At 37.2% G+C, this 14,053-nt stretch overlaps 1 protein-coding gene across 1 annotated transcript in view; it reads right to left on the reverse strand.

The window, feature by feature from the left end:
* LOC126248708 (oxysterol-binding protein-related protein 8) overlaps window positions 1–14,053 on the reverse strand; it is a 211,432-nt gene that overhangs the window by 93,212 nt on the left and 104,167 nt on the right. Inside the window, exon 10 of the mRNA XM_049950002.1 lies at window positions 12,284–12,462. Within this exon, the coding sequence (XP_049805959.1) occupies window positions 12,284–12,462 (179 nt within the window). The remainder of the gene's footprint in view (window positions 1–12,283; window positions 12,463–14,053) is intronic.

The following is a 14,053-nucleotide window of genomic DNA, read 5'->3' on the forward strand; positions in this document are numbered from 1 at the left end:
ATATTTGGAAAAAAAAAATGGATAAGCAGGTGGTCATGTCACATCTAAAATAGATGCTAACATATTTCATTTTAGCAATGAGCATATGCAAGAATAGTGGCTCCAATATTGTGAAGCTTTGCAAGAGTTAGCACCTGTTGCATAGCAGGTTAAAAGCAAAATTTAGAACTGTGGACAGACAGTAGAAAATTAGCTTGGCTACTTTAAGAACTATTTGCAATTCCTTTGATATCTATAAGAACTATTACAGTGTAATTATGTATGTAACAGGCTTATGTACTCTTTTGTCTATTTTATGTGCCCAATATTTTGTAAATATAACAATGGAAAGTCCAGCATAAAATAAGAACAATATGGAAACCACAGATTGCGTCACTACATACAGGAGGCAGTGAGTCACAGGTAGGCACAATGAAACAGAATGTTAGAAATATTTCAGATTTTGTACAAAGTCCTTTTTCAGAAGCAGGAAATTGTACACATTCAAATCTCATATGTCTGCTGTATCCAGGTGTTGACAACAGACTGTGACTGCATCTCATGTGAACAGCAATCTAGGCAAGGATAAGCAAGTGGTGTCACGCAGGGAGGAGAAAGGATAGCATGACAAGGGTGGGGAAGTTGCTAGTGCAGGCTATGGGAGCATGTAGAGACATGGTGCAGACAGGATAAGGTCACTCAATGCAGTATTAGGAATCACATTTAAAGGATTTTTTTTTCCATTGTGCTTGTCTGTGACTCAACAGCTCCCTTATATAGTGAGGTGAAATCTATCCTTTCCATAATGTTGTTGTTTTGTAAATGTAAACATTTCCTGGTAGATGGCTGAGCCATCACACCAGAATTAACATTTATTTTACCAAACATGATTCTACATTACAAGACACTAAAGATATAAAGATAAGAATTCCTTATCAGAACACACTGTGAATGTTAGGCAACCCTTTCCCTCTAATATGAGAAGATCCTGTAACAGTGTCATTTGTTACCAAAATGGAGATGTACCTACTAAGACTTCAACACTAATCTGTAACTACTACTCTGCAACTAAAGGACATCTGAACTACCAATCCACTTTACAATAATATTTTCAACGAACATTTATTTCAGATGTCTCTCTTTAAAAAACTTAAAATTCCCCAGTACAATCAGCACCTCTTTACTGCATGATTTGCCTGGAAATCAATTTCTGTTTAATCAAGATGAACTTGAGAAAAATCTTCCCACACACATTGCGACGCAGCACCTTTACAGTGTGCCTATAGCAGTTAACGACAGCAACTAGCCACTCATGTGCAAGCGTAACTAATGTGCTCTTGCACTCCAGCTAGCAGTAAGTAGTAATGCATGTGGTGGAACAATGTCCCTATCATACAGATAATGAAATACTAAACAGTCCAAGCAAAGTATTTTGTAAACAAAATTTGCTCTTCTCTGAATATTCTGTCTTTTATTATTTATTGCTGATTTAACATGTGCAATTATTCAGGGTGGCTACACAGACATAAAAAGAAAAACACAGCTGAGAATTCCAGGTATCTCCTGATAAATGAACAGTGGAGAGAATGGGGGAGGGAGGTTCAGCATCAGTAATTTATATGGAATAATAGTCTACAATTACCACACTTTAAAATATGAAGTATTTTGAAATTTGTAGTTTATAAAGCTCAATAAAATTAAATTCTAATGCTAGATTAGAAACACAGAATTCTGTAAGATTTCTCTGATTTTTCCAGGTAAAAATGTAATTCCCTGAGAATTCTAGGTTTTCCAGATGAATTGCCACTCTGTTATTAGTGTGAATGAAGGTGTGGATGCAAAGGAATATGATAAATGAATATTATTGTGTCTGTTAATGGAGAATATATATTAGTGTAAGAACTGTGTCTGAATGAGTAATATGTACCAGGGAAATTTTTGAAAGCGCAATTCACCAGTTTATGGTACTGGGAAAACAAGTAACATATTCAGATAACTCAGTTAGGTAAAGAGAGGAGTAGAATGAAATTTTCATTCTGCAGCAGAGTGTGTGCTGATATGAAACTTCCTGGTTGATTAAAACTGTGTGCTGGACTGAGACTTGAACTTAGGAACATTGCCTTTCAGGGGCAAGTGCTCTACCAACTGAGTTACCCAAACACGACTCACAACCCACCCTCACAGCTTTAACTTTGCCACTACCTCCTCTCCTACCTTCCAAACTTCACAGAAGCTCTCCTGCGAACCTTGCAGAACCAGCACAGCTGGAAGAAAGGATATTGTGGAGACATGGCTTAGCCACAGCCTGGGGGATGTTTCCAGAATGAAAGTGGCCCCTAGCATAAGGGCTATCCAAAACATTTGGCCCTACCTTTCTATCACCAATGGAACCTGAGGTTCTTACACATGGCATTTTGGAACATATTAGGTAGCACATCCTGTTGCACACTTACCAGTCTCTCATTTAGTATCACAGTAATCCTACACTGGAAAAAAATTTACTGTCATCATTATGTATGTGTAGTGATACTGGTTCTACTACAGCTTCTCCAGTAGTAAAAACATTATTTGTTTTCTAACAGCAAGTCTTAAGTGCTGAAGAAGACAAGAAGAAGATACCTTATGAAGATAATTGGACAGTTTTCTGTATGCAAAACAAAATTGTGCCACCGCACATTGTTTGTATAAAGTGAAACCATGATCAAGAATAATTCTGAAAGAGGACAGTGAGTTAGTGACAGTGCAATGCAGTACAAGGGAAAGTGAAACTGGAGATTGATACCATGAGAACTGGATATTTAAGATGAGAAGTGGATGGCAAACATCCACATGATGGAAGGCACATTGTATAATTGTACAAGGCGGTGGCAAGTGTTGCAGCTAGCACCCAGAGGAGCAGAGCAGCACTAGCAACTTACAGAATGGTTGGCGGCCCTCAAACTTACATAGCTGAAGTTGGAGATCAGACCACAGCAGACAACTGGAGATAAGTTATGTGTATCTTTGTTATTGCATTAAAAGACTTGCAATGATGGAAAAGAGTGACAGTTCTGTAATTGATAGAGAAGGAGATGAAGTTCAGATTAAAGTGATTGCTAGTGGAACAAGCACTCACGAGCAAAGCCAAATAGGTTATTCAGTAAATAATGATGTTTCAGCTTATGATGTGCCTCAGTGCTCTCCATTTGTGGATGTGGAACTGGAACAAAATGTCTTGACAAATGTAAAAAGCGAGATAGTTTAAACTTTGACAGTCATCCTTTTGACGATTTTAGTGATAATGCTCTTGACAATAGTCAGTTGCACGATTTTAATTATTCTGATTCTGCTTATGTTAGTCAGGCTAATGTAAATGAACAGGAATTTGTACAAGAAGAGACCAAACTTGGCTTGATGCCTGTGAGAAGGAGAGAGAACATGAAGCAATATCTGAAGAAACTGAATTGGAAAGTGTGCAGGAGATGTTGGTTGCAATGGTGGGCACTATGGAAAACAATTTTGTAGTTGTGAACAACTGTGAATAAAAATTTCACTGATAAAAATATGGAGCAACAACAGTCTAGTGAGTTTAAACAACAGACTGATGATTTTGATAAGAAGACTGACCAACAGTCTAGCAGTATTAACAGTTTGGCTGATGAGTTTAAGAAGTTTATATCTGAAATTAATGTAAAATTGGAATGCCAGGCAGCTGATTGAGAAAATGTGGAAGCAAGATCTGCTTTTTTAATGCTAAGGTTGACAAACGAATTTCTTGAGTTGAGAATAAATGTAGGCAGTCCTCCAAAAATGTTAAAAGTCAATTAACTGAGAGTGTTAAAAAGATCACTATTGGAAGCAAACAAAGACTGCAGTAGGTTAAAGAGGATGTACATCAAACTGTGCAGGAAGTTGCCACTGTAGAACTTGTTTGTGAAAATTATCATAAAGCTTTGGACAGTAAAATTTATGCTGAGAGTGCAAACTGTTTGAGATATGTGAATGCTGTAGCTGGTCATGTCAAAGTGATAGAAACTAATGTAGATCAGATAGATAACCAGGTTGGAATATACAAACTAAATTTCATGAACACAACAACAGACTGTCTAAAGTAGAGCATAACATCAGAATTGATATTCCAAGTGATGGTTGTAAGATAGTGATGGAATTATGTGAAATTGCTTGTATTACAAATAGCCAATTTTTATGTTTTGATTCATCAGGAAATGTGCATCCAAAAGAATTTTGGAATAATTTTGAAAATTTTTGACTAGTTTGTGGACTGATTGACAAAATATTGCTCTTGTTATATCAAAATTCTTAGGCGATGCTAGAACATGGGGAGTGACAGTTACTGGGGGCAGGATATATGTTACAACAACTTTAAGGAAACATTTTTCGAAGAATATTGGGGTAAACAGAAACAGATGGAATTACAGAACAGTTTCTGGGAAGGTGAAAAGTTTAAAAGGAAAGAGTAAAAAGATTTGCCTTTACTAATTTATCATATTTCACCATTAAGTTAAAGGCCAGAACAGACAATCATGGGTTTACATGGGCAGGTGCCCATCAATTAGCATAACAAAATAATTGTTGCTCCCAGATGACATTAGCAACTATATAAATGACTTGGAAAGGCCAGAAAAGTTAATTCAGGAAGAGGAGCTAGCAAACTAAAATTATAAGCCCCAGGGAAATGTGGAAAACCATCAAAATGTAAATGTAAACAGAATGAGCATGTTCCATAATGATAATAGGAGAGGAGCAGACAGGTGGTGCCATGTTATGACAAACAGATCAATTAACAGAGAGCAATGACATGTGCATATATTGTGTTCTCCAATTTGTGATGACAATGATTTGAGATATAGACAACAGGTGAGGGTATAAGTAGGAAATGAGGCAGAATCACTGAGTATGGGCAACTACATTCTGTTTGTGAAGTGGGTAGCATTTGCAGAATATGTAATGGTAATTTGAACCCGCTAGCAGTGCCCTTTGTGTGTTAGAACAACAACAACAACAACAACAACAACAACAAGTACCAGAATTTCAAAGTACTGACTGACAAGAGGGGTACAACTGAGTTTAATGAAGTCAAAATATACGTGTTTAATGGTGGCTTGGAGGAATTTTTGAATAAGATTGGATGAAGGAAACACCGCAGCACAGATGAATTGGTCAAAGGTTTAAGTGTAAATGATGAAGCATCTGATAAATGGAAAAGTGTTCACATTGAAATGGATGAGGAATCTTGTTAGGAAGAATACAAGGACACAGATAATGAAGGATTGTAGGAACTAGGTGAGGAAAGGGTATTTGAAATACTGGAAGCAGCTGAAGTACACTTACATGTAATAACTGAAGATGTTCAGGCATATGACCACAATGGGGGTCAGTAAATTAATGGAAAAGTGGAGGAGGATGAAGACGATGTGTATGAGGTGTTACTCAAAGACTGATTACTGTGAAAAGAGAGGAGGTGGATTGGGACAAGTGTTTCAATATATCACAAGTGGACAGATTGGCAAATGACAAAGGGGTGAACAGTGAGAGCAATCCTGCAAATAATCTCTACATACGAGGAATGTTCTGACAGACAGGAAATTTTACACAATTTTTTGAAAGAAAATGAAGTCAGTAATAGTGGGGGAAGAGGCAGGGCAGCCAATAATTAATCTGAGGGTACAAGGTGAAGAAGTGCACTGTTTAACTGATAGTGGCAATGATCTTTGTGCGGTTAGCCACAAGTGGTTAGATGTGTTAGTGGATAATGAACAATTACACCAATAATGCTTATGATGGGTATTCAAATAATTATTGCCACTTGAAAGGTAAGGGATCCTGTTCAGTATCAAGTGATGTCACCTACTAACATAAATGGTACCTAGTTGTATAATCCTGAGCTTGAGCAATGAAATGTTAATTGTGGTAGATTTTTTTAATAAATGCATAGAGCAATTTGAATTTCAAGGAAAATCGTGTAATTTTAGAAATACATGGAAGAAAAATTGCTGTATCATTTTCTAGGAAAAAGAAACTGACGAGTGAGGGGGGAGAGAATATTTCTATAAGATATTGCAGGAACAAAGACGAATTGGAAGGATATAATGAGTATGTCAAATGAGTGAGGGTGGATACGGAGAAATTGCTACTGGTACAAAACAAAATAGTTACAAAACAAAATAGAGAAAAATGTGGAAGAAATTAGATGAACACAAAAGAAAGAGTTAAAAAGAGGTTTTGTTTAAACATGAAAATGGTCTCTCAAATCAGCCAGATTTGGTAAGAGACTATGAATGTTATTTGACTGTTACAGAACATGTACAGTTTGCAAAAAAACCTACACCAATTGCTGAACATCATACAGAAGCTATTAGGGACTTAATTCAAAATATGCTCAAGTGGTGGATCTTCGAGAAAGCCCTAAGTGTATATAATAATCCTTTAACTGTGGTGATTAAAAAATATGTATCTGTGAAGTTGACGTTAGACACTAGGGCAGTAAATATGCTGGTTTTACCAGAAAGTGATCGACATGGAAGCAATGATGAATTGTTACAACAATTTAAGGGAGCAAAGTTCTTTACATCAACTGACACTACATGTGACTACTGGAACCCACAATTAGATAAGAAATTCAGGAAGTACGCAGTTTTTGAGTTTAATGTTATCAGTACAAAGTTGTACCTTTTGGACTAAATATAAGTGTGTGTGCTATTGTATGAGGTATTTTACAGATCTTGGGTGATGAATTACAAAGGCAAATAACAGTATATGTTGCTAATTTTTTGATCCACGTTAACTTGGGAAGAACATTACATGTTTCTAGAGATAGTATTGCAATCAATTGATATAGCAAACGAAATTAAAATGAACTACATTTGGAAAAAGGGAATTTAAATTCTTAGCACATATCACATATCATTAGTGGGAAAGGAATTCTTCCAGGTCCAGGAAAAATGAAAATGGAAGCTATTACAGAATACATAGCTCCTACTGATAGAAAGAAGCTACAAGGTATGTTTGATTTATTTGATTTCTACAGCACATTTGTACCAGGACAGTTATTTAATGCTCCATGCTTAAGGAATCTATTTAAGAAAGATGTACCTCATAAATGGACAGTGGAATGTCAAAAGGCATTTGAGGAGCTTAAAGAAGCTTTGTGTAACAGTAAAGTACTACATCAACGTGACTTTGCTAAGCCATTTTGTTTAACGGCAGATGCGTAGGGGTATGGGACTATTGCAGAATTGTAACAATTGGCTAAAGAAGGGGACAAAGAGATACACAAAACTGTAGCCTTTGTTAGTAGATTTTTACAACAGTCCAAGAGAAATTATTGCATTTCAGAGCAGGAGGCATTACCTATAATTTTTGTCTTACAGAAATTTCAGCAATGCTTATTGCAACACAAAGTGATTGTTTACAGTGATCATTGGGTATTGACACTCTTACAAACATATAAACTTTAACACCCAAGATTAATAAAGTGGACTTGTCTGTGCCCAGTAGCTGAATGGTCAGCGTGACGGCTTGTCAATCCTCTGGGCCCGGGTTCAATTCCCGGCTGAGTCAGAGAATTTTCTCTGTCCAGGGACTGGGTGGTGTGCTATCATCATCATCATCATCATCATCATCATCATCGACTGCAGGTCGCTGAAGTTGCGTCAAATTGAAAGACCGGCACCTGGCGAACGATCTGCCTGATGACGGGAGGGGGGCTAGCCATACGATTACATAAATAAAATAAAGTGGGCTTTATATCTGCAACAATAGAGTATTAAGGGTCTGAAAATGTAGGAGGTGGATACTTTATCATGGAGCATAGAGTATGACGGTCAGAATGAAAACCAACTGCTGTGTAAGGGAGGGGCGCACAATTTGCTACAATGATACAAATAGGTGAGGAAGGTAAGTTGGAAAGGATTTGCAAAGAATTACAGTGGCAGCAAAATCAGGATGACAATCTTAAATTGGTTAAAAATTATTTAGGCTATCCTGTGTATCCCAAAGGAGCTTATTATTATCAGATACACAAAGGCATTTTGTTCAGAAGGAGAAAGAAAACCCAAAAGTAATGGACTCTCTGCTTTTCAAACCAGCATGTGGGTTTATTTCTTGACTATGCATATAAAAAATATGGACACTATGGAGCAAGGAAATTTATAGCAAAACTTAGTGAAATGGTCACATTTAACAACATGTAGTATTGCGTGAAATAAAGAGTAGAAACATGCGACTGACGCCATACAGTTAGAGCTAACAGTAAAATAACACAAGGTCAAAGAAACATGAAGAACCACAAAATAGACTTGACTTGGACACTGTCGATCTTTTTGGGCCAAAGTCTGTATCTATAGGGGGATGTGAAAACGTTTCTGTGCTGGTAGATGGATTTACAAAATGTGTGAAATTTTAGTCTACTAAAAAGCCAAATGCAAAAGTACTGGTGAACAAACTGCTGAAAGGTTTCTTTGTTACAATAGATGTACCAAAAGCCATATTATCACACAATAGTCCATAGTTTGTCTCCAAAAAGTTTAAAAAATGTTTAGAAAGCAGAAATATTGAATATATTATAATTGCAGCATTTTCTCCCCAACGTAATATGCACGAGTGAATTATGTAAGAACTTAATGGATTATGTTGTACATATTGCTGTAGGAAACATACTGCATGGCACAATTTTTTGAAGAAGTATTCAACCATTTGAAGCAAGAGGCAACAGATTTTGCTCCACATGAGTTAATGTGTATAATCAGACCCAGTAATCTGTTGTCTGATCCGGTGGAATTTCCAGCTACTGTTGATGTGAATCAAGCTCAAAAAGAGAAAACACCAAATGAAAATATTAAGAAAAAGGCATTAGAAAGAAAGATATGGCACGATGCAAGGGTGCCTGCAACAAGTTTTCAGCTCGGGGACCCAGTCTTATTCAAAACAAGAGATAAATCAAAAAGAATAATATCACAAAGGAAAAAGGTTACTGATTAGTACATGGATTCATTCATGGTGATTCAGAAACCACATCCAATTGCCTCGAGGTTGGGATGCTGCAAACCAGGAAAGCCATTAGGATTAAGGAATATTACTGACTTGAAGAGAGATGTACATCAAGAATAGGAGCTGGGCATAAAGACCTCCAAGGACATTGCACTCTTCGCAATGCCAGATGACTGACAATCACCGGGCACTGAAGTTATTGGCAATACTATTTAATTTTTGTTTCATATTGTCAATCTTCATTTTCTTTCATCCTGAACTATAACTATCATCTTTAATCTTCTTCCCTATCTAGAGAAATGTAGAAGTATTGGGGAGTATTGACATGCTGAAGTTAGCTACTGAGAATACAATACATATTTAGAGCAAAGAGAGAGTCTCAAGTGGTTTGGAAGGTAACAAATAACAAATGTAGTGAATTAAAAAAAAGGGTTTAATGTTGGAATATGTTGACTTGTTACAGTGAGGTGAGTTGTTATGATAAAAAGTGATTAAGTTTGGGCAGATGCAACTATTAAAATAAACTGAGTAGTATGACGACTTACAAATTTCAGTGGGAATATGGAATAGATAGCCTGTTATTGACATGGTTTGACAAGCGTGAGAGAGTAAGAATGGAAGAAAGTAATATGAAGAATTCTGGAAATAATTTCATGATTCTGGATGTAATCTTTTTCGGAATTAGGTCAAATATTTTATTACAAAATTTTTGAGTAGCATTGTTACTGGCCTATGATGTGTGTGATTGTATATGAAGTTCGGAGAGGAAACAGAGAGATGGTAAATGAATTACGTTGTAAGTTTTGTAAAAAAGTTATTTGTTCTAGAATTATGATTTTTGGAATATTTTACAAGCTGGTTTCAAGTAAATATTATAAATTAATTAAGGAAATGTAGGAAATGCTTTCAGTGACAATCTTATTTTGCTATTGTTCTTGATTATTTTCTCGCCCCGAAGTCATATTTTTTCAAGTAGTTTCAATTTGCGCCACTTGAGAGCATCAATTAAAGAAAATTTTCTGTTAATTTACTTTCACTGTGGAGAGTAATTAAAAGATTTAAACACATAATTCATTATGTAAAGGACAGAATAATTTCAGAGAAAGAGTGTGTGTTAATGTTTATCTCTCAGGAAGGTATTGTATAAAATAGTAGTCTTGGATGGAACTACTTTTAAGAAAAAATCTACCTGTAACTGAAGCCTGGACTGTATTTTAAGTGAAGGTGGAGTGTTACATACATCACACAAATAAGGTGCCATGACAATATAAGACAAACAATTGAAAGTGTAGGGGGACACAAATACAGTGCCAACTGTAAGGTAGGAAAGGATTTGCAGTTATACATGGGTGCACCATACAGGGAAAGGTGTAGGAAAAAATTGAAGTGATTAAATTTTGGAGAAGCACGCCAGAGTATATATACGAGGGTTGGAACTTTAATAGTGCCAACTATTTATTTACAGCTTGTACAAAATGGATACGTCTTTCAAAGTTTTACTGACCTTCAAAGTAGTTACTAGCATTGTGTATAACCTGTTACCAGCGATGTGGAAGTCGTAGGATACTCTTAGCAGTGCCAGTTGTGTTGACAGTTCGAGCAGCGCGGTCTGTTGCCCGATGAATTTGTAGCAGTTCTGAAGCGAATGCCGTGAAGTATTTCCTTCAGTTTAGAAATCGAATTGAACTCGTGAGGGCTTAAGTCCGGGGAGTGCAGTAGGTGGTATAGCACTTAGTAGTCCCATCAGTCAAACAAATGAGTAACAGCTTGCACTGTACATGCTTCAGCATTGTTCTGCAAAATGATGGTCAGGTCCTGCAGAAAGTGTCATCACTTCTATCTCTAAAAGCTGGTCATAGATTGTGTTCCAAAAATGAAGCATAGACACAGAAGTGATGACACTTTCTGCAGGACCTGACCATCATTTTGCAGGACAATACTCAAGCACGTACAGTGCAAGCTGTTACCGATTTGTTTGACTGATGGGGCTGCTTAGTGCTATACCACCTACTGCACTCCCCAGACTTAAGCCCTCGTGAGTTCAACTCGATTTCTACACTGAAGGAAACAATTCACGGTATTCGCTTCAGAACTGCTACAAATTCGTTGGGCAATAGACCGCGCCGCTTGAACTGTCAACACAACTGGCACTGCTAAGAGTATCCTACGACTTCCACATCGCTGGCAATGGGTTATACACAATGCTGGTGACTACTTTGAAGGTTAGTAAAGCTTTGAAACACGTATCTATTTTGTACAAGCTGTAAATAAATAGTTACCACTACTAAAGTTCCAATCCTTGTATATGCCACGATGGTAAGATGTGTATATTAGGAGCTCTGAAAAGTGGGTGTAATGTTGCAGAATTACGAGTTAAACTTGACTGTGCAGTGCTGCAAAGTAATTGCACGAGTGAGAAACACGAACACAAAAAGTTTCAGTTTTCCTGTGTTAACTGTGATCTTTGATATTAGCTACATTCTGTGTTGCATGCTACGCAAGTCATGACCAAGAACTTCATGTTCGAAGGGATGGATTTGGATAATATAAAGCAAGCATCCGAAAACAAAGAAAACCTGTTTGTAACCTTTCCGGTAACAGGATTGGCTGAACACCATAAGCTGTCTGTTACAAGTGACTGTGACATGGTGTGATTGTTAAAACTGGACTAGACAGTGTTTTGTATAAAAGAAGTAGCAATATATTTAATTTTTCAATCAAAAATTCTCTCTCATTTAATATCACAGTAACAGTGAAACTGTGAAAACTTTTAATGAGACCTTTAGATATGCATAGTGGTTCTGGTTCTAGTACAGCTTCTCCAGTAGAGAAACATTACTCGTTTTCCAATTGGTAAGGCATGAGTAACGCAGAAGATGAGACAAATACACCACCAAGAGCTGTGTGTGGAGTTTTCTGTAGGTAAAACGAAACTACACCATTGCAATATGAATTCCACTGTAAATATTAACAAGCAATACAACAAATTTATCATTTCCTGTTTCAGCTGTAGGAATCTCATTTTGTCAACACAGTTTCCTACCATGGGCGACATTTAAGAAATTAACCATCACTAAACACCAATAAAATTGAGTGATGTACCTAATATTACAGTTTCTGTCCTCTTAAGAGTGAACAAATGTGTTCTTCATTACCAGAATGAAATACATTAATGTTTCTTTGATTCAGTAAAAATTTACAGTCTAGTTTGTATGGACACAATAAATCTTCCATTTCATATAAACATATTATGCTGTTGTTTGTTTACATTCCAGAATGACAAGGAGCACTTACAGATGCATAGTAATTTACTTACTGTGAAAGAATATCTGCATGATAGTAGGAATCAGACAGCTTGTCAAGAAATGACCGTGGTTCTAATATAAAAGTAGGCAGGACAACTTTTGACAGATCCATACCAGGACGAACTTGCTTTACAAGATACCATATCAGAGATTTATTCTCTTCTGCTAGCTCCTCAACTTGCTCTCCAGCCTGAAAATATAAATAATAATTGTTTTTTTTTTTTTCCTATACAACACAACTGAACGATAGCATTACCAAAGTTATTATTTCATCGGACCAATTTAAACAACTCTTTATACAGTGTAGTAACAGAAATGCAGAAACTCATTATTGATGAAACAATGATCATTTTGAAGCACAAATTTATGGACACCTACTCTTTTTACCTGATCTACTGGAAAGGTGCCACATAATCACTACAAGTATGTTTTAACTTCCCCAGAGTCTAATTTTCATTACAACCACCACTGAACAACCACACCTAATGTAATAATGTGTCATTCTTAAACTAAAAGGGTTAGAGACTTAATATTTATTTACCCTCCAGCCACCTACTGACAGACAAGATTTGTCTTGTTAGCCACATGAATTGTACAATACTGTAATTTGTATTGCATTTGTATTATCATACATTTATTCACTGTTCCAAACACAAAAATTTTGAAACTTACAGAAATGGATGTAAGTAAGTAATGCAACTCATTTCACGTGAGCTATGGAACTGCTATTTAAATAAGAATACCTAAAACCTGTATAAATGTCCCTTGTAGCTTCCCAAGCATACTGTGTGATACACTGCTTGACCAAAAAAGTGAAGCACCCACAAGGGGAGGAGGGAATGAAATGAAACTTCATGTATTGAGAGGGTAGATGATGTTATTTCAGTAATTACAAATTTGTGTCAAATTTACAAAAAATTTGGCAGTATGCACCCACTTATGAGTATGATGTTGCACTGCCTCTGGCATGGATGCGCTCACTAATTCAGCAGGATAGGATATCAAAGCCACTGTATCCTCTCCCAAGGCAAGCTGGGCCAGAACTGTTGTAACTGGTCCTCGATATCCCTGATATTATCACAGGGATGCAGTTGACATCCAAGCTGGGCTAATACGTGTTCTATCAGCGACAGATCTGGAGACCTTGATGGCCGTGGGAGTACCTCAACATCTTGCAGACAGTTCATAAACACACGAGCCATTTGTGGATGACCACTGTCCTGTTGAAAAATGGCATCACGATACTGTCGCATGAGAGGTAACACGTGAGGTTGCCCATGTCATACTACTGTTCCTCAACCTCTACCAGCCGTGGCCTAAGGCCATACCCAATTGTTCCAAACACGATGATGCCAGGAGTAACACTGCTGTTCTCTTCCAGACATTGGAAGACTGAGGCCTCTGCCCAGGTCAATGCCACACTTGTCGACAATCGTCATCTGGGGTGGTGCGGAACTGCAGTTCATTGCTGAACACAATGTAACATGATTCATCTGTGGTCCACACTTCCTGGTTACAGCACCACTCCAGAAGCAGCAGTTTGTGTTTTCATGTTGGCGGCAGCCCACACATGGCTCAGTAATTCCCTAGTCTGGCTGTTGATAGTCTCCAATGACTAGTGCAGGATGAAACAGAATATTATAGTGTCCACTACCTGTTCTCAGATGGTAGGCACAGAAGTGAAGGGGTTACGATGAGCTTGGTGCACAATATGGTGGTCAGATGTGGTTGGAAAGAATCTTAAGGATGAAGCTGCCTGCCCTAACATCACCATGCAGTCC

This window comes from Schistocerca nitens, chromosome 3, assembly GCF_023898315.1.
Source record: "Schistocerca nitens isolate TAMUIC-IGC-003100 chromosome 3, iqSchNite1.1, whole genome shotgun sequence".
NCBI lineage: Eukaryota > Metazoa > Arthropoda > Insecta > Orthoptera > Acrididae > Schistocerca > Schistocerca nitens.